Below are 21,574 nucleotides of genomic sequence, written 5' to 3' on the forward strand. Positions count from 1 at the left end.
CTGTAGGAAATTTAGCTATTAGCTAATTTTTAACCTTGGGAAAAGCCTCGGTGAGTAGCAAGGCTAGGAGCCAGGCTGCAGAGGTTCAAGAATGACTGAGTAGTAAAAGGAAGCAGTCATCGTAGCCTCCCTTTCAGAACTTGAGGTGAAAGGAAGAACAGGATGGTACAGCAGCTCAAACAGATGAGCAGCACTGGGAGATTGAGCAAACTGGCAGAGCCAAACTTCCAAGACCATGAGTTGTTCCATTTAAGTGTTCTTCTAGAATATGCGTCTTCTACATGAACTATTCACATTTTTCTTGTCCCATTAAAACTAAAACTGCTAAAATGAACCTGAAGTTATTACATTTTTAACTTTGCTCCCTAGTCAACTTACATTTACTGTGTCCCTGCTATGTGCAAAGCACTGTGCTAGATGCAAAAGTTCTTGGTCTCTGGAGAACACACGGGATTAATCACAACAACACGGTAGTGCAGCAGAGATCTGCACAAAGGGCTCTGAAAGCCTTGACCTCTAAATTAAATGCATTCTATTTACCTTTATAAAAATTAAACAGGGAGGAAATAAAAACAATGCACAGATGTGCTTTGGTACAAATTTTCTTAATTTTTTTAAAGGCTAAGAATGAGTTTAACATTAAGTTCTTAAATTAGGTATGGGCAACCTAATTATCAGCGGCATTTCCCTTTACTATTTCTCTCTACTTTTCAGTGCCCTTCCCGTATATTTTCCCCTGGATAATTTAGGGGGCAAAATGGAACAAGTGCCGGCTTTGAAACCATACAGACTTGAGGCTAAATCTATGACCCTGAACTTCCTAGCTGTGTGGCTCTTGGAGGCTCTCTTTCTCGTCCATAAAACAGTAATGATACCTACCCCACAGGCTTGGGTTGAGGTGAGGGTTAAAATAAAATACGGGAAGCATGCGATAAATGTGCCACTGCTATTTGAACAAAATGATATTTTCTGATTTTAAAAAAATTTTAAGTGCTTCCTTTTGAAGGAGGAAAAATATTATTTTGTTTCAAGGGCATGCATGACATTTATCTGCTACCTTAGAAAAGTAGCTCTCGAGAATTTCTTCTCCTTCAGTCCTACCGCAAACTATTCTGCTCAAATAATGTGTGGGACAAGCCCTTAAAATCGACGGAGAACTAAGGAAATGTAAAGGTGTCCCAAGTGGGACAAGCCAGCCTGATCTGTGTTCTCAATACTTGCCCTGGTGAAAGAACCTATGACATTCACAGCCCTCCCACTACCTACCTACAGAAATAGTACACACTGTGTCAGTGCAAGACAATGTGCTAAAAGTTCTGCTTTTTAAGAGGCATTTGTATAACTCTACCAAAAGAATAAGTATAGTTTCAAAGCTAAGATCACGGATGCTTCTCCAAATCAATAGGAAGCTATCATCCTACTGAAATTCCCTACATCAATGAAATAGTCTCTACCGTTAATGCTAAGACACACCTTATTTCTATAAGATCAACTGCTGTGGGGGGAGGGGCGGAGCGCCAACTAATGACGTTTTATTCACTGACTATGGAGAAACATCTCTGGCAAATTTTGTTGTATAATTTTGCTTGTATTGTAATACAAACACACACGTGAAATCTGCCTAATCCCTCGCTCAATCTCTAACACAGATGCTGAAATGCAATAAAATAGCTAAAACATACATGAGAAAGCAAGGATTCTTAAAAGACCCAGACTGGTACCCTGTGCCCAAAGAACTGAGGATGGGCTGGTTCTTAACGCGCCTCGCAGCGGCTCCCGATACTGGGTGTCTACAGACACCAGAGTGTATCCTTAGCCCACTCTGGGCTGCCTAATGACCCCGCCGGTTTGAAACTAAAGGGGGCTCAACCAAAGGAAGGCAAACAACACTCCTCGGGTTGTTTCGTCCAATGGTCCAATGTTACTCCCCTTGTTTTCTCGTGGAAAGTCTGAATTTCCCGTCGAAAATGGCCACATACGCAGGGTTCTGGGATGAGGGGATGAGGCGTGGAGGGGTGAAGGGGTGGGACTCCTGGCCCGGGTTAAGCAGAACACATTCACTCCGTCACGCAGGTCCTGCACACAGACAGGAACCGGGAGGCTCCGAGGCCTGACACGTCCCTCGGACACGAACCTCCGAGGGCCTCGACTCCCCGAAGCGACGGGGACCCTCCCTGCCCAGAGCCCCCCACCCCCACCCCGCCACCGCGAAGGGAAGCGAACCCGACCCGACCAGCCCACCCGGAAGCCCTCCCCAGCTCACACCTGCCGGCGCGTGACGCCCACAGCCGCGCGCGCCCGCCCGTCCGTCCCGGCCCTGCCATTCGGGGCTCCCCTTCTCCGTGGACCGCTCGTCGCCCGCGTTCCTCCCAGCCCCGAGGTCAAACCCACCAGACTCCCGCCCCCACGGAGCACGCGCTCAACGCCCCTGCCCCCGCCGGGCCCCGCGCGCGCTCACGCCCCTCCCGGCCCTCTCCCCGCCGCGCTCGCTCACTCGCGAGGACTAGCACAGTCTGCGCCTCAGCTTGACAGGCCGGCCCGCGCCGCGCGCTCCCGCGAGCGTTCTCGCCCACCCGGCCACCCAGTTCTGACTCGCGGTGTGCGGGGGAGGGGAAGAGCAGCAGTGGCCGTCGGTCCTCACTCACCGCCGAGCCGTGCCGGTTCCGAGTGCGCGGCGTTCCGCTGTGAGGCGATGCGCTGCGATGTGCGCGGTCCCCGCTTCTCCGCTGGTTGTGGAGGCGACGTAGTAAGGGGCACTGAGGAGAGCTGGGGGTCAGTCCCGCCCGCTTCACCTCCCAGAAACACGGGGACCCCAGAAACTAAAAACAAAATAAACAAACTTTCCCCTCCGCCTCCCTCCCCCAAAACCACAACACAAACACTCGGAGGCCTGCCCACAGCCTCACTCTATTGGCTGTAGGGAGGATACCTCAGGCTGTCACTGGCTAGTTTTTGTGCTCGTCAACGTTACGCTCCGCCCCTCCAATTCCTCGCCGCGGCCGTCACACCTCATTGGTCAAGCGCTTCCCGTTTGACGAGCTAGGATTGGCTGAGATGCCTGCGCCAATCATTCGGGGACACACCCCCTTAGCATCCCAGAGGCCGCTTCCTTGGTCGCGGACCGGGAGAGACGAAGGGGAAACTAGAGCATGATGGCGGCCGAACTCAGTTTGCGCAACCATGATCTTTTTTGTTTTTTTTAGCTCATTAGTAACAAGCCTTCACGCAATATCCCCTAAGTTCCTTTCTCCATCCAGTACTTCCTAATAACGGAATGTATACGTGCCGGCTCCTTGATTTATCGCCTCCGAAGTGCCGAGTGTGGGCTGGTTATGCGTCATTGGGCGGTCTGGATGTCACTCCCTAGTTAAATCCTCGAACTATTGGTGGAACGGCAAGAAAGCCCGTCCAACAACAAGAGCCAATGCCATTGGTTTGACTCCACTGAGTTTTTTTCCAGGCACCTTATTGGGCAAATAGGCTCGTTAGTCAGCTGTGGATTCCCGTGCTACAGTTAATTGTTAGCTAGACAGTGTGGGTGACTCCTGCAGTTGACGGCTATTGCGTGCCCACTATGTGCCAAATACTGTTCAGAGGCCTTTACAGGGATTATCTGGTTAAACCTGTGAGTTTTACGTTCTCCAAATTTTACAGATAGGAAACAAAGGTGCAGAGAGGTTGGGAAACTTGCCCAAGGTCACCCAGATAGAAAGCAGTTGAGCCCGGCATTTGGTCCTAGATCTGATTCCAGAGCCTTCTCTCTTTTCATTGTACTTCAGTGCCTCTCTCTTAAGCCAGAATCGTACCTGTCAGCCAATCCAACACCTTTAAGAATTTTCATTCAAAGCCCAATTTCCTCAATCAGTTTCTAGAAGTGACACTGTTGGGAACTAAAGCTATGAAGAGGTTTCACCCTTCTGCCACATCCTCTTCTCCAGGGCCCATTCCTCCTCACCCTAAAGAATCTTGGTGCTTCCTGACCAGAAGAATCCCATCTATCTGTATGTTCATTCTCTTAGCTTTATACATGGACATTTCTTCCATCCTTGTGTGCTAAGCCCACCTCCTCATCCCCACCCCATCTTTAGAGAGAGTCCTCAAGAGCTGGAAGCAAGGAGGAACAGTCTGAAAAGAGAGAAAGAATAAATTGCTTTACAAATAAATAACTAATTGCATGCAAAGGGAATAGCTCTTCAGCTCTTGGAAAGCTTCCAGAGTCACCCTGATGCAGTGCAAGACGTATGCTCCTGGCTCTTGGCCATTGGATTCTTTCTCTGTGGCAGCTTACAGTGAAGTGAATCCAACATTCCAGCCAGAGGAGGGCAGGATGCTTAGGACCCAATGCCAGAGAGCCAGCCTCAGCCTCCGGGGCTGAAATGATCTCCAGGAGTACCGTGCTGGACTCTAGCCTGCATTCCTCCGACTCAAGTAATTAACATTTTACCATCCCAAATCCTCATCCCTTGCAGCTTCAGTGGGATCAACGCCCTTGTTTCACTTCCTGATCCAAGCTGTTGTGTAACCTCATTGGCACTGCTTTAATAATAAAACAACCACTGTAACACAGTAATAATGCTCAACACTTCAAGCCGTTCAGCAGAGAAAGACAACGCATTTCACGAACATCAAATAAGATTAAACGGCAGGTATTCCTAGGACAACTGATGGCAGAAAATCATGAGTCAAATTCTAATAAAGGTCCTAAAATCCTGAATCCTTATAACCACACACACACACCTCATATTAACATTCCAATACGGGATTTTGAGCTAGAAAACAGTGAACAAGAAGTGTTCAGGCTCCAAAACCTTCCTTATCTTTACAGTCGGTTGTTTGTACCTCTATTTTAACCCTTAAACTAGTACTTGATTTTATAGCTAATTGTTGGACACATCTGTCTCCCCCAACTCAGCTGTAAATTTCTTGAAAACAAATGGTTTCTTTTTCATTTGTGTCTCTCTTGAATTGCTCTGATTGTTAAAGTTCTCCAAATAATGATTGCTCAGTAAATGAAACCTAGCTGGAGGAATATGACAGAACTGAAACCGTCCTACTTCAGGCATGCCAGAGAAGGCAGGGTTCTTCGAAAAGACAATAGTGCTGGGAAAAACAGAAGGCAGAAGGAACAGAGGAAAACCAAACATGAAGTGGACTGACTCCATCAAAGAAGCCGTAGGGATGAATCCAAAGAAGCTGAGCAGGACTGTTGAGCATAGGACATGGTGGACATCCATCACTAGTTAATAGGGTCTCCAGAAATTGGAGCCGACTCAATGGCACGTAAGGCATGTAAACACACAGAAATGTTTATTCAGCCTGTTGGCACTTTCCTAAGGTACAAAGGCTACACAGATTAATAAAACACTTCTGCCTTCAGGGGCCTCAGTCTAGTGGGGGGGACCAACAGGTAAACAAATAATCACAGTGCAGGTGGCCTGAAGCACATGGGAAGGACACAACTCAATCTTGGATGGACAGGGATGACTTCCCAGAAGAAGTGACATCTACAAGGTGAACTGAAGGGTGAATTGTGGTCAGCTAGGTCAGAGACTGGCAGTGTGTGGTGACTCGGCACGTTTGCTGCCGGAGGGCAGGAAGCAGGATAGGAATATCCAGGAGTGACCAAAGTTTCTTCCTATGACCTTTGTCTTTGAGGGCCTTCAGCTGTCTGTCCACTCCACCTTGTTGTACTTCCCTCTCCAGGGGAAAGCAGGAGGTTGGAAACCCTGTCATGGTCACCTATTCAGAACAGGAAAATAATTTTCAGATAAGATTGTTGGTTTTTTTTTTTCCTGAACATAAAAGTAACATTGAGTAAAGATTTCAGACAATACAGAAAGTTTTACAGTAGAAAATAAAATCTCCCCAAAATCCCACTACTAGAGCCAACCACTGTTAAGGAGAGTATCTTCCCAGACTCTTTTATGAATAGACTCACACTGGGATTTCTTCCAACAGTGGGGTGTGGTTTAGGGTCTTGTCTGCACTCTGAAAGCTCTCATTACTCAGAGCTGAAACTTTGGAAGGAACCTGTCCTCACTTTCTATACTTATAGAAGGGAAGCCAATAAATCAACCAAATATTTATTGTAGAGGATGATGGTTTCAAATTCCCGTTGCAGCAAATGACAAATTACCACCTGTTACAGGACTTTGGGGCTTGCTCAGCCTACTGCAGAGTCAGTGGATGGCGGGGGCTGCTATGCCTGCTGCCCCAGGGCTCACCGGCACGCCGTGGTGGCTGTAGAGTCAACCCATGCCTAGAAAGCCCAGGTCAAAGAATGACATGCTAGGGTACTGTCCTATGCTCTTTATTATTTCTTCTCTGCATGCTACTTGGAGAAAATATTTTTTGTTTGTTCCAACCCACCTGGCCTAGAGAGTAAAAAAACTTGTCAAGCCCCGCACACCTGTATACAGGCCAAGTACAGTGTGTTCTTGGAACACTATACTATTCTTAGGGCTCTATATGTGTTGCTCTATGCAGCTGGCTTTTTGCTGGAGGGAAAGACAGATTTAATGAGTGATAGCTGCCTTGGACAGCTACCAAAAGTGTTCTAAGCCATTCCAAGCAACAGGCCTTCCTTTTTTGCCTTCAGTGAGTGTTCTGTGATCCCTGAACACACTAGATAAAATCCAATGCAACACTAATGTTCTGCAAACGATTCTGGAATGACCCACAAGCTTGGGGTGACATAACCAGCTGGAGCCGCTCCAGTTCTGATTTCTGTGGCACAGAACTCCCTCTACCCTTTGCACTGGCCCATTGCTATGAGACATTTGGAAGTGTTTGCATAGCATTCTTCAATTCTTCCAAACGTTATAAACATGGGAAGATCCCTGCAGAGGAACCTTATCCAAAAAGGCGAGAGGACAGGCGACAGCTGATACTGCTCACTCGGGCAATGGGTGTGGCCACAGCCAAGGCCAAGAGCCGTGGGGGAGGGGAACTTTCTAGAGGGTGCTGATTACAGAGGACATGCTTATAAGTGTTTATTACATGTCTGGTAGCATTTATTGTGCAACAAAACCCTTGTGACAAACTCCATGCCACTTCTAAATCACCTCTCATTTCTTATGACCACACTTCCTGAAAAGCTCGGAGTGAAGCAGCAGATGCTGAACTGCCCCGGTGTGCTGGCCGAGGCTAAACCCCCAGGAGTTTCCCGAGAGGACAGGGGAAGCGGTTGTTAACAATAGCTCCGCTTTCGTGAACGCTTGCTGGGTGTCAAGACACTGTGTGGGGGCTTTACATGCATCCTGGCAGGTAATCGCCGCAACAAATGTGGTTTTCCCTATTTCCAGGTAGGGAAGCCGAGGTACTGCAGGGCTGGCTAACTTGCTCCAGGCCACCACAGGTAATACAGGTAGTCTGGTCTGACTCTAGAGTAAACCCTTTTCTGTGCTGCTGTGTTGCTCCTGAGATGGCTGTCTTAAGAAAGCCGCAGTATTTCTGGGGAGACAACCGGACTCCCAATAAACTAGCCTTTATGAGCCGAACCCATGCTCCTTTCCCTGCGGACTCAGGGAGAGAAGAGCGCGCTTCCTGACTGAGTTACTTCCCCTTATGGTCTTTCCTCCATTTCCTAATTGAGATCTGACTCTCCTGCTCCCCCCCAGTCAAAATTCATTCATTCATTCCTTCGTTCCTTCCTTCCTCCCTCCCTCCCTCCCTTCCGTCTTCCCATTTTCCTTCTATTTCCTTTTCTTAGCTATAAAACCTGGGGCTGTCTCCACCATGGGTCCTCCCTCATTCTTTAAACCAGCTTCTAGCCCTAACTCTGCTGAAATTCATTTCTCTAAGTGCATCTATGACCTCTTGGTGGCCAAGATCCACGAGACTTTCTCAGTCCTTGTTTCCATGGCTTCACACTATGTTTTACCCTGAGAATCTTCTCTTGGCTTCCCAAAATAGCCCGATTCCCTCCCAGCTCTACAACTGTGCATGCCCTTTCTCGTACCACCTCTTTCCCTCAGCTTCTTCAAAGAAATCTGTCCATTCTTCTTTCCCTATGTCACCCTTCTGGGGGTGTGGGGGTGGCTTGGGGAGCTGTGTCATCGTCCTGCCTTCCCCTCGAAGGTTGTGATTTTCATCTCTTCATCTCCAGCCTTCCTTCTGCAGCCCGCCTACTGTGCGACCTTGTGCAAGTCACATGAACTGTCTGTGCTTCGGGTTCCTCATTTCTAAAACGTATATATATTATATATATTTATATATATATGTAAATGTGTAGTGTATATATACATTTATGTATAAATACATACACATGTGTGTAAATGTATCTATTTTTATATTTATATATTTCTAATATGTGTGTATATATATATACACACACATGCGTTATTGTAGACTCTAAGATAATGATAAAACTTAAAGTTTTTAAGCACATACTATGCCAGGCGGGACTAGCTACATAATCCGTGGCCATGCAAAAGGAAACCATGGGGCTTCTTCTTCTAAAATGATTAAGAATTTCAGGACAGCAACAGCAGAGCATTAAACCAAATGTGGGCCTTCTTGCCTTCTGAGCCTCGTGGCACTACGCAGGCTGCATGCCCATGCGGCCAGCCCTGCTGCCAGGCACTGCTCTAAAAATCATATATGGATTCATTTATTCAGTCTTCACAACAACCTGATGAGGTAGGTGTAGACGAGGAAACGAAGGCAGGGGGAGGTTAAGTAACTGCCAAAGGTCACAGTTTTTAATTGCTGTAGTTGAGAAAAATACCACCTGTCTGGTGGACGTTGTTGTGACATCCACACAGAGAATGATGGTTCCCTCCGGGAGGACCCTCAGGAGGATGCCCTGGTGGCCCCTCGGCTGGGCGACGTCTGTGCTGCCCTCAGCGAGTTTGCACTTGCGGTTTCTGCGCCCGGGATGCCCCTTCTTCCTTCCCTGTGCTTCCGAAGTTCAAGCCCCTCTCCTCTGGGGGGCCGCTGGAGCAGAGAAGCCAGGCTGACATCCCCCCCCACCCCCAGATCCTCTCAGGGCCCTGTGTGGAGTCAGGCCCGCCCCCAGCCTGGCCGTGGGGATTATGTTGAGCCTCCAGAGCTTACCTTCTCAAGGCTCGCTAACAACCAATCCTATAAGGCTACTGAGAAAATTTTCTTTAAATCTTTCTCCACAACATTACAATAGCTTGTGATAGGCTATCTCACCCACCAGACTGAGATGCCTTGAGAGCAGATACTAGATCTGAATCTTCATTATGTCTTTAATGCTTATCATTCTCTTGAAAGAATTCTTTTCAGGCTCTGGACCTTTTTTCTGGAAAGTCTTGCCTCATCCTCGCTTCCCCTATTCATTCCTCAGGTGTCAGCTCAGACATCACCTCCTCCACCAGGAAGCCTTCCCCAACCTCCACCTCCAGGTTGAGTTTAGTGCCTCTTCTGGGCTTTCACACTCCCGTTGCCCCCCATCATAATACTGCCTCCCTGGGTTCATCACCCCAACCAGGTTATGAATGTCTTGAGGGTACGGACCAGTTCTGTCTTATTATGGTGTCTGGGACACAGCACATTCTCAGTGTTTGTTTGAGTGAACAAATGAATGACTGAATAAAAGTAAATGTCAAATATTGGTTAAAACTCCAGGCTCTTTGTGGCCCTCAGCACCGGGCTGGGCACCCAGTTGGTACTTATGTAAACTTATGAAACGGTCGAAAACCAAGGACAACTCCATAATTTCTGCTAAGAAGAGGCAGCAATCAGGTAGGGGGCGGATGGTCGGGCATTCCCCTTGACAGCACGATGGGAAAGCAAGGATCCCAGGTGTGCTGGGGGAGTTAGCACTGGGAGTATGGGGGAACAGTGGCCTGGGCCAGGGGTCGGCAACCCAGGGTTCATGGGCCAAATCCAGCCATATATTTGCGTGGTCTGTGAGCTAAGAATAATTTTTTATGTTTTCAATGGTTGAAAAATAGGAAAAGAATATTTTCTGGCACATGTGAATTACATTGAAATTCATGTTTGTGTCCACAGTGTCACTGGAATGTGGCCACGCCCACTCATATACACAGTGCGGTTGTGTACCGTTACAGCAGCAGTCGTTGTGACAGACACTGCCCGTCTGCAAAGCCTGAAATATTTACTATCTGGCCCTGTACAAGAAACGTTCATCAACCCCCGGCCTCTGCCATCTTACCTGGAGGGAGAAAGGAATGTGCCGCCCGCTGGCCACAAGGTGTCAGCATTTCACAGCAGTGGATTCAACCCTGTGAGCTCCTCTGGGAAACCACAGCTGGAAGCGGGCACCGGAGCTCCTCCCAGTCCCGCTGGGTCCCGCAAGGAGCGTGCGGAACTGGTTTGAGAAGCCCAGTGGCTTGGTGCAGGTTGGCAGGCTTTTCTAGATATGTATGCTCTTTCTTTGTTTTTGGTTTAATTTGTATTTTATATATGAGAGATTCTCCAAACAAACTAAAATAGTTAATTTTACCCAAAACTGTAAATCAAGAACAGCTGTGGGACTTTTGCACAGCCAGGTAGGACTGTGGCCCTCTTCCACACCTGGAACCAACAAACCCACGGAGCCAAGGTGGGGACCGGTGCGCAAGAGGCAGTGCGGCTCATACGTGGCACCTCTGGCCGGTTTTCTCTATCTCCTCTCAAAACTTGGTCCTGGAAACTTTCTCCAGGTGGACAGCCATGGAGCCCTGGGTGCCAACTACTCAACGTGAAGGTGGGAAGTATACAGGGAGGGAGCAAGGAGGAGAAACCAGGAGAGACTGTCCCAAGAGGGAAATGATAACAGCCGCCAATATGACACACCACCTGAAGCACCTCAGGTGACACAGCTCCTCCCACATGTCAGCCATGGTGCTAAGTGCTTTACTCCCAGGACTTGCCCATTCTGAAGACGGTCCTCTCATCTCTTGCCTCAGCTAAGATCACAGCAAGCAGCGTGCCCCCACCCCACCCTAAATCCACCAGTTCCCCCAGGACCTTCCTCGCTCACCATGCACCCCCAGGCCTCCTGCACAGTAAACCTCCATTGAATGAACACATGGACACTAACTACTGTGGTGAAGTGCCTTTCCTGGTCTAATCCCTGCACTTCCAGGAAGAGATGAACCCGGGAGTCCACACTGCATTCAGGAAGTGAGAATCACAAGACACAGTTCTTGGTTCTTAGCACGGGATGGGCTCTCTCCCTTGCTGGTACCCAGAGGACCATGGCCTCTGTGGCCACACTGCCTGTTCTTGCCTTTTCCCCCTCCAGGCTTTTCACTCACTTGCTGGCTTCTGTGGCAGGTCCTAGCCAGTCTCTGATGACGTGACACCTGTCCCTGGAGAAGCTTTTTGGAGGCTGCAGACAATGCCTAACTCCTAGCCACCTTTCTATTGAAAACTTGCCTCCAGCTGGCTGTCACTTGGAGAGGCCACATGACAGTGCTCTAGGAGGGTCTGGACAATCAGATTCTAGTCCTTCCCATAACTTGTTGGTGACCTTGGACAAATTTCTTCACTTCAAGGCCTATCCCTTCCTCCCATGCTTTTGTGTTAGTGTTTTGAACGGAAGTGTGCAGATGGGGTCTTCCCTGAGCAGCCTGGAGCCCTGGGCCCACCCATCCTGGAGCGATGGGAGATGAAGACGGTCCCCCAAGGACACACAATGAAAGAAGGAGCTTTCCCAGAGGAATGGGTTGGGTCAGGAAGGACTTTTGATAAACCCAGTGCTTACAAAATTAAAGAGCAGAGAGCAGAATCCTGTTCGGCTTCCAGGTAGTCTCAGAAGTCAAGAACAAGACGGAAAGGGTCCTGATCGATTCTGGAGGCCCGGACACCCCCTACATTGATCAGCCTGGTCTATTCTCTCTATCAAGTGACTGTCAAGTTTTTAATCATTTAACAACTAGGTGTTAGGCAGATACAGGCCTGCAGGCTCAGGAGCCCCAAGGACAGAACGGGTACGTACTGTGCCATTGGCAGCACATGCTGCCAGAGTGGGTACCAGGAAGCAGGGCCTTCCTCGATTCATAGCTGAAAAGGCAAAGGTTCGCAGGGGAGGTGAGAAGTTCAGGGCATCCTAACTTTTCTAGGCCTTCTGGCTGATACAGCGACTTCTCAGCCTCAGAACACTCTCCGCCTGCACCTGCCACCTCTCAACCTTAAGGTGCGCGTCCTTGCAAACCTTGTTCTGGTTCAGCTCGCTGAGCCCCGGGCGCTTGCTCCGCACCAAAGCTCCCGCCACTGAGACAGCAGTGCAGATGATCACGGTGACAGCCGCTGGGTCCTCCAGGCAGGGAGGCTGACTGGTGCACAGCCAGATGACAAACTGTAAGCACAGTGCACGGTGGGGCTAATTAGCTGCTGAGGGGCCTTTGTGGGTGTTCGCTCAGAGTGTGGTCCTGCTGCTCCAGGTAGCAGCTCCCACCTGGCCCGACCTGAGGAGCATGGAAGACTCTCTGCCGTCGGCTCTGGCTGCCTTCTGAGGTGGGGAACGCTGCTGGGCACACACAGGTATGTCCAAGGATGTTTTCCACGCAGGACTGAACTGAGACTGAAGGAAGGGGACAGATTGGGAGGAAATGCGATAGAGCGCTGAGTGGAGTAAGGCAAGATGCGTGTTCGTAAACACACCTGTTCTGGGGGGTGGGGGTGAGGACCAGGCGGTGCAGAGCTGACAAGGTAACTGGGACAGAGATGGAAGGTGCTGTTGTGTCAGTCACAGAAAGCACAGCCTCGGACAGGCCGGCCGGCCGGCCCTCGGGGCCAAAGCACTGTTTTAGGGGGATGTACGTGAAAGCACTCTGGGAAAGCACGCTGCAAAGCAGAGTCCTCCTTCTCCGCTGGAGTGACTGACCTCTCCCCTTCACCCCGGAGGACATCTGACGTCTGCAGACATTTTTCCAAAGCATTAAGTACAGTAACTGGCAATAGTTGGTGCTCAAAATTAAAAAGGAAAAAGCAGCATAGTAAAAGGGGGGAGAAAAAAAGCCCATTCCCCCTCTGGCCTGTTTTTTCCACATCTCAAGGCTGCCTTTTTGTCTAGACTTTCTACTAGGTTCTGCACAGACAGAGGCCCACGGTGTTAGCAGAGGCTGTTCTGAAAGCACCTTTGAAGGATCAGGGCTAGGACCAACCACACCTGAGGACAGACACCTGGCAAGAGACTGGGAAGTTCTGCCAAATCTCAAGGGGAAGCCTCCAGCGCCATGCAGGAGTCCCATGCTTCCTGTCCCCGTGGGGCAGGATCCAGGGTGGCGGCAGCCCCAGGGACTCAGCCCTCGGGCGCCTCTGCTCCGAGGAAGTCAGCCTTCCCAAGCAGCCACACCAGCTGTGCACACTCAGCCTGCAGACGCCAGACCCAGAAAGCGGGCAGCTTGCTCACGGTGGTGGGACGGGGGCAGCGAAGCCAGCCCCGCACCGAGCGCTCTCATCCCTGTTCCTCCCCAGCCCTTCTGCCACTCCCAGCCCTGTGCAAGCTGCTGCCGAGGAACCAAGGGCATGATCCACCCTTGAACTTGCAATCCAACTGGGAAGGCCAGATGTACCCTTGAGATTTGATGAGGGAATATTTCGAGAAGGGAGTGCAAGTGCTGGAACAGAGGGCAGACGCGCTAAGGACTGAGGAGGCGAGAAGCGGAACAGAGTGGGCGTGTGCTTGGGCAGACAAAGGAACCCTAGGAGCTGCATGTTAGGACTTCAGGATCCCTGGCAATCTCTGGACTACCGTCTCTTCACAGGCACCTCAGGGATGGAGGGAGCCCGAGGCCGTCTTGTCCAAACCCCAGTAAAGGGAGGAGGAGACTAGGACCGCGGCGGGAGGGGCCTCCCAGGCCAGCCCTCTTTCTCCTTCCACTGTGCTCACCTCCACCCTCTGTTCCTAAGAAGGAAGTGAGATGACCCCACCTTGGCACACGGAGAAACTGGGCCAGGGAGGAGGCTTGGCTCAAGGCTGCAGTGACGTGGAACTTCCAATCTGGACCCTCCTCCATGTCAGGACAGGGAGGGACCTGGGCCTGCTCTGGGGCAGGCGGAGGGGAGAGGGACAGAGGCTGCTTGTCTCGCAGAAGACGCACCAGAAGCCCTCGCACCAGAATCGCTCGGGAGCTGGCTCCTCCCTGGCCTCCTCCCACGTCCCCAGAGAGGTCCCCTCTCCTCATTGATGGTGATCTCCTTCCCCCATTGCAATTCACCCGCCTTGTGTTCCGCACTGTCTAGGTGACTGCTTGTGCTGAGGTGCAGCGCCACCACATCCCCCAGTTTTCCATCTCTCCCTCCCTTCCCTTCCAGAATAAGCATGTGCCACATTGCCAGGCCTTGGTGCATAAGGAAGCACTTCCCAGAAAGTGTTTAATCCTCACAAAAGCTCAGGGAGGTGGGTCAGGGTCTAACCTCAGGATGAACAGAGGAGCCCTGGGAACCAGGATCATCCGCCTCCCCCCCACCCCCACCTCCACCAGGTTCTTCTCCAACGACCGCACTGTGCTGTCCATTTCCTGCTCCTCAAAGGACCTCTGGTTCACCTCAGTGCAGCCACACCCCCCCCACACCAGCCTCCTGCCAACACCTAGGCCCCTCCCCCCGGTGCTGCTGGTGCCCCAGGATTTTGCAGAAGGAAGGACACAGGACAAGTGTTTGGTTCAAAAGTGAGGCTGAGCGGCCAAGCAGCCTGGTGCTTTCACGGGTTCACGGCAGTGGCTCCGACCCCCAGCACTCCCCCAGGGGCCCTGCTCGCAGAGCCTGCAAGTCAGCGGCTTCTCTGGTGTGCATTCACAAACTCTCTCCTCGGACACCCCAGTCACCCCAGTGGGGAGGGAGCAGTGTATGATTTAGGCAGATCTCTGGCCTGGCGCTGTGGCCTTAGGCCCGTTGGAGAGGCTGAGGGCCCTAAACACAGCCTGACTTTTGGCAGGGGGCTAAGGCTGGTCTTTGGCTAAAATGTAACTAGAGAAGGGACCTGAGTCCTGTCTGGTGAAGGGGATCATGGACCACCTCAGGTGGGGGATGGGGGTGGGGAGGGCAAGTGCTGCTGTCCAGCGGGCCCAGCCTCCCACACCACGGAAACCCACTCCTTGGCCAAGCTCTCTCCCGGCCTTGGGCTGCAAATCCAGGCACGTTAAGCGGAGGGAACGACCCCAGGGAAAGGCACAAAGAGAAACCGGTAATGGCTTGCAGCAGGGCAACAGCCAAGGAGGCCTGGACCCCCGGGGCAGAGAGTGCCCAGATAGGGCAGAGGGAGGGGAAGGAAGGAGACCTCAGGACAAGGGCTAGTCAACAGTGTCAAGTTCTCCCACCGTCTCCCAGTGAGAGAGCTTCCCCTCGATCCAATCCATTCCGAGTCTAGCGCAGGAGTCTGTTGGCACCAACCGAAGGCCCCAGGAGCCAGTGACCTGGCTGACCTAGCATCTTCTACATTCAGTTCAGAGGCTAGAGCAAGACTCGGTCCCTGGCTCAAAGCCCTGTCTTCTTCCCTTTTATTCCACCAAACCTGGGGGCGGGGGGGATGGGGGTGGGCAGAAACACCAGGAAGCCCAGGGAAGGAGAAGTCAGGGGGCCGGGGCTGCCCTGGAGACCCTGTCACACTAAGGCATTCGGATACGGGCTCACCCCATCTGGGGCCCTGCAGGGCGAGGCTGGACCAGTGAGAGAAGGGGGTCAGGCATAAAAGAGAGTGGACACTAGTCAAGCTTCCACTTCATGTAAACAAGGAGGAGCGGCCCCTGCCCAGCCGCCGACAGTCTTGCGGAGGCGTATGGCTGCCTTGAGACGCGGCAACCCCTCACATCTGGGATTCAGGGTCCTTGAGGCCAGGATGGAGGCTGCTGGGCAGGAGGACAGTGGGGGTCCGATGTGCAAACTGGTGCAGAGTTTCACCTGTGTTCTCCACAGGACAGGACAGCGGGGCATCCACAGGTCCTGCCACCACTGGCCCGAGGCTCAGGAAATCACGCAGTTGCTGTTCTTGGCAGGACTGGGACTTGTTTTACCTGCAGAGACAAGGGACACAGGCGGGGAAGGATGTAAGCGACGTGCTCAGTGGACTTGCCTCCAGCCCCTGTCCTGCGCATGCGCACTGCCCACACCTCGATGGCGGGGACCACAGGCTCGGGGAGGCGGTTTTCACGTGCAGGGTGGAGGGAACACATCTCATGGAAAGGAAGGGGAGAGAGGGCTACGTTCCTGCAGGCCAGAGCAGCCCAGGTCTCCTCTTCCCAGGCCCCTTCCATACAGTCCCACTTTTTTATAATCCCCAGCAAAGGTTGGAGACTTCTTTGGCTTGATTCCTGCTCTTGAGGCCGACGCTGACACCTCCGGGCCTGCCTGCTGTCCACATTCTCCTGGCGCGCACGCTGGCTGTGTCTCCCCCAGGTGGAAGCTCTGAGCTACGTCCTGCCAGCTCCTCTCTGCACCGCAAGGGCCGGGCCGGCTCCCTGGCGCTCACTCCACGTTCCCACATCACTTCAACTGTGAATTTCATTAAGGTGGCGCTGCCTCTCCTCCTGGGCCACGAGCAAGAGAGACACCGAACAGGCCCGAGCAGGATCCCTCCCCGCTGCCCTGCTCCATTTAGCCACTCCTCGGGACTTTCTCCAAGTCCAGCTGAGCTCCTTGGAGACTGTGCTGACAGCGTTTAGAGCCTAGAGGGGGTGGGAGGGGAGCCGATGGCTGTGCCCCCTCCCTCCCCAAGGGCTCCCAGGGTCCAGAAGCTCAGCCATCTTCCCTGGCGGTGCAGAGGCTGCCCGGGTCCCCTCGCTGCTGCAATGGACATGTCGTCCCCACTTCCTCTCCTCAGGGGCTCCTTTTATTTGCTTGGCCTGCTGAGCAGACACCAAGCTCCTCCATGGAGGCAGCAGCCGTTTGGAGGCAGGTAAACGAAACTAGCTCTAGATCGGGAGTGGGACAGGCAGGGGTGCGGAGCAGCCGACCTCCCAAGCCTGCACGGCCTGGAGGGCAGGAATGCCCACCCTCGTGCTTGTTTGATGAGGCTGGATGAAAGCCTGGGGAGACCCTTTACACCCGGAACTCGTCTTCACACCACAGACAGACAAGCCATTTCAGGGAAAAGTCTTTGTGCTCCATCGTTCCTTTGGTGCACGGGGAGGGGGAGCCCATCACACGCACGTGTTCGGCCAGGCTCTGGGGAGAATCAGACCTGCCCCAGTGACCAGGGAAGAATCCAGGAACAGCCAACAGTTTTTGCAAACTATCTGTAGCATGGATGCCCGGAGGAGGCTTATGAGAGAAAGGCACACTTCAAAGGGAGGTCACGGTGGAGTGAGCCTGAAATTGCGGTGGGAAGTAGGAGTCAGCGAGAAGGAAGGGCTGGAGGGGGCACATGGCCTGGGGGAGGGAAGGAGGGAGGGAGGTGGGGACACTGATATGGGTACTGGACCAGGACAAGTAGCTCTACCTTTCTTCAGGTTTCAGGGCTGCACCTTTGCCTTTTCTGGAATATTCTTCCCCTGGAAGTCCAACTGGCTCTCTCCCTCCCTCCCTCCATTCAAGTCTCTGCTCAAATGCCCCTTTGTCAGAGGCCTTTCTGATCACCCTTTGTCAAAGGGTCATTGCCCTCCCCACCCTCTCTCTGCAGTGTGGGGTTCACTCTCCATAAGGGCAGGGACTTGCTTGTGTTCACTGCTGCGTCAGGAGCTTAGAACAGTGCCTGGTGCAGAGCAGACTTTGCGTAGATATACATTTGTTGAGTTAAATGAATGATCAGGCAGTGGCAAGCTACTGGAGGTTTATACCGACACGAACAATAGCAAGTGCAATCTCGGTGTCAACAGAGGGTGACATATGTGCCCTCACTCACCTAGATGGCGACGCAAGCCCCGGCTAGGCCTAAGAGCAACCAGAATGGCAGGGGGGTTGTGACACCTGCCAATGACAATAAGGACACCTGCCTCTCTCCGAGAGCTGGTGGGGTGAGTTCCTCGAAGGAGGCTCCCTCGGCTCCCCAACCTGTGCTGTGCGCCCTGGACCCTGGCTCAGACTTAGAACCCGGGACTACAGCTGGAGTCAGGACCCACACTCCTCAGGACTGACCGTGAATTTTGAAATTCTGCTTTGACAAGAAAGCTTGAGTCAACTTAGCCAGGAACTGGGGGCCCACAGGTCCCTTGTGGAACTCTGAACCTCAGAAGCACACCCCCAACCTTCCGTCCCAGATGGGAGAGAGATATGAGACCTCCAGCCCCCAGGGATGACAGAGGTGAGCCCGGAGTCCCCAAATCCAGGAGCCTAGCAGCCACATCGCCAGAAGCCAGGCCACACTGCCAGCCAGGTTGTCCCGTCCACGCCTGAATCCAAGGGGAACCCAAGAGAGTTCGGGAAAGGGAGCTGCCACTGGAGCTACCTCGAAGAACACAGGGAAGAAAAACGTGGGCCTGGAGGACCTGGGAAGGTAGTGGCCCAGGGGTCAGCGGAGCGGACCACTCTCCTCTTCCTCTGCTGGGGGGATGCCAGGGGAGAGGGGATCACTAACTAGTCAGGCTTCTGGCCCTTCCAGTCTCTGAAGACGCAGGGAAATGCTGCCAGCCCCAACCCTCCGGCACAGGCTCCATGCTTCACGCAGGGCCCTGGGGGCGGGGCGGGGCGGGGCAGGAGGCCAGGCCGACCTTTTCTCACTCTGGGACCGTGGTGGACGCAGGGCTCGCCTCCTGTCTGCGAAGTGGCGTCACCAGGCAGGGTGCGTGTGAGTTCGGTGGGTGCAGAAGCACTTCGCACCGCGTCCGCCCAGCACAGGTGCTCAGCGCCAGTCTGCGCCTTTCCTGCCTCTCGCAACCGTGCCCAAGCGTGTTGGCCATTGCTCAGTGATTGCCCTGGGGGAGCTGGGAGGGGCTTCAGGATGTCACCCGGAACCTCCTTCCCCAGCCTGGCAGCCCCGAGTCACAGTAATCTGCTGCTCTGGGGACCCTCCACACGGGAAACACTCAGGGTGCTTGTTTAAAACTCAGATCCCTGGGCCCGGCCCAGCGCTACAGAGCCCTCCCTGCGTTTTAACAAGGCTCTTCGGGGACCACCGTTCCCTGAGGAAGGGAGCTCTACTCCGGAGGGCAGGTCTGGCGCTCCCTGATGGACTCTCCGCCAAGGTGCAAAGGTGCAGAGTGCACCCGGGGCCCGGAGCAAGTTCTCGGCGGCGGAGGGAAAAACCGGAAGGAAAAGGTGCTCGGCTTCCACCAGTAGAGGGGGCTGTGGGCCTTCATACCATCAGGGAGCACCACCCACTCCACCCCGCCCGCCCCCCACCCTCGCAATCCCAAACCTAAGGAAGGGATTGCTGAAGGTCCTCCCAAAGACCACACTTGGGTTTACGGCGTTTGCAGGTTTCACAGCTATGCACTTCTTACCACGCAATTTTACAGGCTGTCCGCGCTCAGCTTTTCTGTTTCTCTCTCACCTGGCCTGTCACCAGCCCATGCTCTCCCCCTTGCCAAGAGGGCAGCAGAGACGGGGAGGGCAGGGTCAGAATCAGAGTTCAAAGGGACCTTGGGATCCCTCCCTGGCTCACCCCCTCTCTTCTGGACCAGGAAATGGCCCTGGGTTGGGGGGTGAAAGGGTGTGTCCCGCAGGTGGGGAGCAAGAGCCCGTCTCTACATGGGGGCCCTCAGGTGGCAGCAAAGTGATTTCCTCCCAGCTGACAACTGCAAGTGCGCCAGGATTACTAGTGCCAGCCCTTGCGCGTGCGTGCGTGCATGCGTGTGTGTGCGTGTGTGTGTGTGTGTGTGTGTGTTGGTGGGGGCGGTCCCCGTGCTGTCAGGGGCCTGGCCCTCTGGCACACAGAGTCCTAGTGATGTAGCTCCCCGGGGACTGAGAGGAGACACTAAGACAGCCCAGCCGGAGGAGAGGAGTTCCTGCTTCTTGCTCTGCCTTTGAGGGAAGAAAGCAGCAGGGAGGGAGAGGAAAGGTCTCGTTAGGGACTGGAACGTCAGGCCCTCGGGCAGTGGGTGCTCGCTCGGGTGGGCAGATGCTGTGCCGGACAAGGCCGCTCTGTGTTTCTTCTAAGGAATGAAGAGGGACAGTGGGATCTCGTTGGGCACGCCGTTATGTGACTCTGGAGTTTGCTGTCCTCTCCCCCTCTTTTCTCGCTCTCTCTCTGAGTGTCGCACTCTCCCCGGTGGCAGGCCCTCGGGAGTCCAGGGCACAGTCCAGGTCTGCTTGGCTGGCTGCCGAGCACCACGCGAGTGGTGCGGCTGAGCAGGGACCGTCCAAGTCATCCGAGCAGGGAGCCGGACGCTGAGAGACGCGTGAAAGGCAGCGAGAAGGGACAAGACAATGGACCTTTCGTTTCTATGGAAACAGCATCTCAGGGTGAGGGGCTGAAGGAGGAAAAAGCTTCCACTTCACCTCCATCAGGACTTGAGAAATGGCCCCTTTTGTGGTTGGGCTTGCCCCTCCCCCTCCCTTCCCTGCCAGGTGTTCACCATGGCAACCCTGCCTCCAAAAAGAGGTGCAAAGCAGCCGCAGCATCTGGTGCTGGGGGAGCCAGGGAACCCAGGGGAGATGGGACTGGGCTGGTCACCCCTTGTCCTGATAGGACACAGGCCCTCGCCTGGTGTGAGTCCTCACCCCAGTACTATGTACTGACGTACTGACGTACTGTGCCTGGGGACCCCTAAATTCACCTGTCCAAGCCTCCATCTGCCACCACTGAGGCTGTTGTGAGGGCCAAGTGAAAGAGAAAGCTCCTAGTGAAGGAGCTCAATAAACGCTTCTTGGCCCAACAGTGGCATAGCACTGGTGCGGTGCTGTGCCCACATCCACCGAGACCCCCAAGCCTGCCCTAACTGTAAGAAGCACAGAGTACGTCAGGCTCTGTAGCGGGGCTGTGGAGTGAGCGGAGGGGAAGGAAATTAAGATTCTTGCACTCAGGCCGCTCCCTATCGGGTCAAAGCTGGGGCTGTGGGTGACGTGGGAGTCCTGGAAGGGCTCAGGTTGCTCGGGGAACGACCTCAGGGCCTGCCGTCACTACCCGGCTGGCCATGGAGCCCGGGCCCACCGCAGCGAGGCCCCACAGCCACAGAGGGAGAGATCCCCCCCCCCCGCCACATGGAAACCTTCCAGACTCGGAGATGATGCTGACATGAGAAAAGGTGCCAGCGGTAGTCCTGGCTGTCGCCGCCAGCCTCTGGAAAAGCTACCCTGGAAACTGCTCTGGAGAGAGAGAGAGAGAGAGAGAAAGGCCAGGACCTCTAGGGGATCCCTGAGAAACAGCCAGAAAAATATCACTATCAGGAACAATCTCTCCCGGAGGTAAGCAGCAAGGCAAACACACTTATCAAATAAACACAGGGAGGAGCCACGGCACACCATTTACAAGAGGAACAAGGAAAGCGGGTCAGAGCGTCGGTGGGGCCCAGGTGAGGGTGGGGTGTGTTTGACCAGGTCGGATCCTGAGGACAAGGAACAAGCTTTGCTAGATGGAGCCCTAGGCTCGGAGGCAGGGTGAGTCCTTAGCCCTGCTGCTCAGCTGGGCGGGGCCTCTGTGGCTTCATTTACAAAGGAGAGACTTTCCAAGCTTCTAGGCCAGACCCGTTCATGCCCAGCACGGCCCTGGCACCTCGTATCCTCAGAACAGCTGGGCAAGGCGAGCGTCACTCTCCTCTTCCAGGGAAGAGGGGACAGAAAC

At 53.5% G+C, this 21,574-nt stretch overlaps 1 protein-coding gene and 1 long non-coding RNA gene across 2 annotated transcripts in view; both read right to left on the reverse strand.

Moving 5' to 3' along the window:
- LOC123816085 overlaps nt 1-2,841 on the reverse strand; it is an 85,713-nt gene extending 82,872 nt beyond the window's left edge. The window contains exon 1 of the long non-coding RNA XR_006785224.1: nt 2,646-2,841. This is a non-coding gene — a long non-coding RNA (uncharacterized LOC123816085). The remainder of the gene's footprint in view (nt 1-2,645) is intronic.
- An 11,420-nt stretch (nt 2,842-14,261) lies between these two features.
- Nucleotides 14,262-21,574, reverse strand: part of FAM83F (family with sequence similarity 83 member F) — a 28,400-nt gene continuing 21,087 nt past the window's right edge. The window contains exon 5 of the mRNA XM_045834808.1: nt 14,262-15,932. Coding sequence (XP_045690764.1) covers nt 15,883-15,932 — 50 coding nt within the window. The 3' untranslated portion in view covers nt 14,262-15,882. The remainder of the gene's footprint in view (nt 15,933-21,574) is intronic.

Source organism: Phyllostomus hastatus, unplaced genomic scaffold, assembly GCF_019186645.2.
Source record: "Phyllostomus hastatus isolate PE091 unplaced genomic scaffold, TTU_PhHast_1.1 phas_contig_198, whole genome shotgun sequence".
NCBI lineage: Eukaryota > Metazoa > Chordata > Mammalia > Chiroptera > Phyllostomidae > Phyllostomus > Phyllostomus hastatus.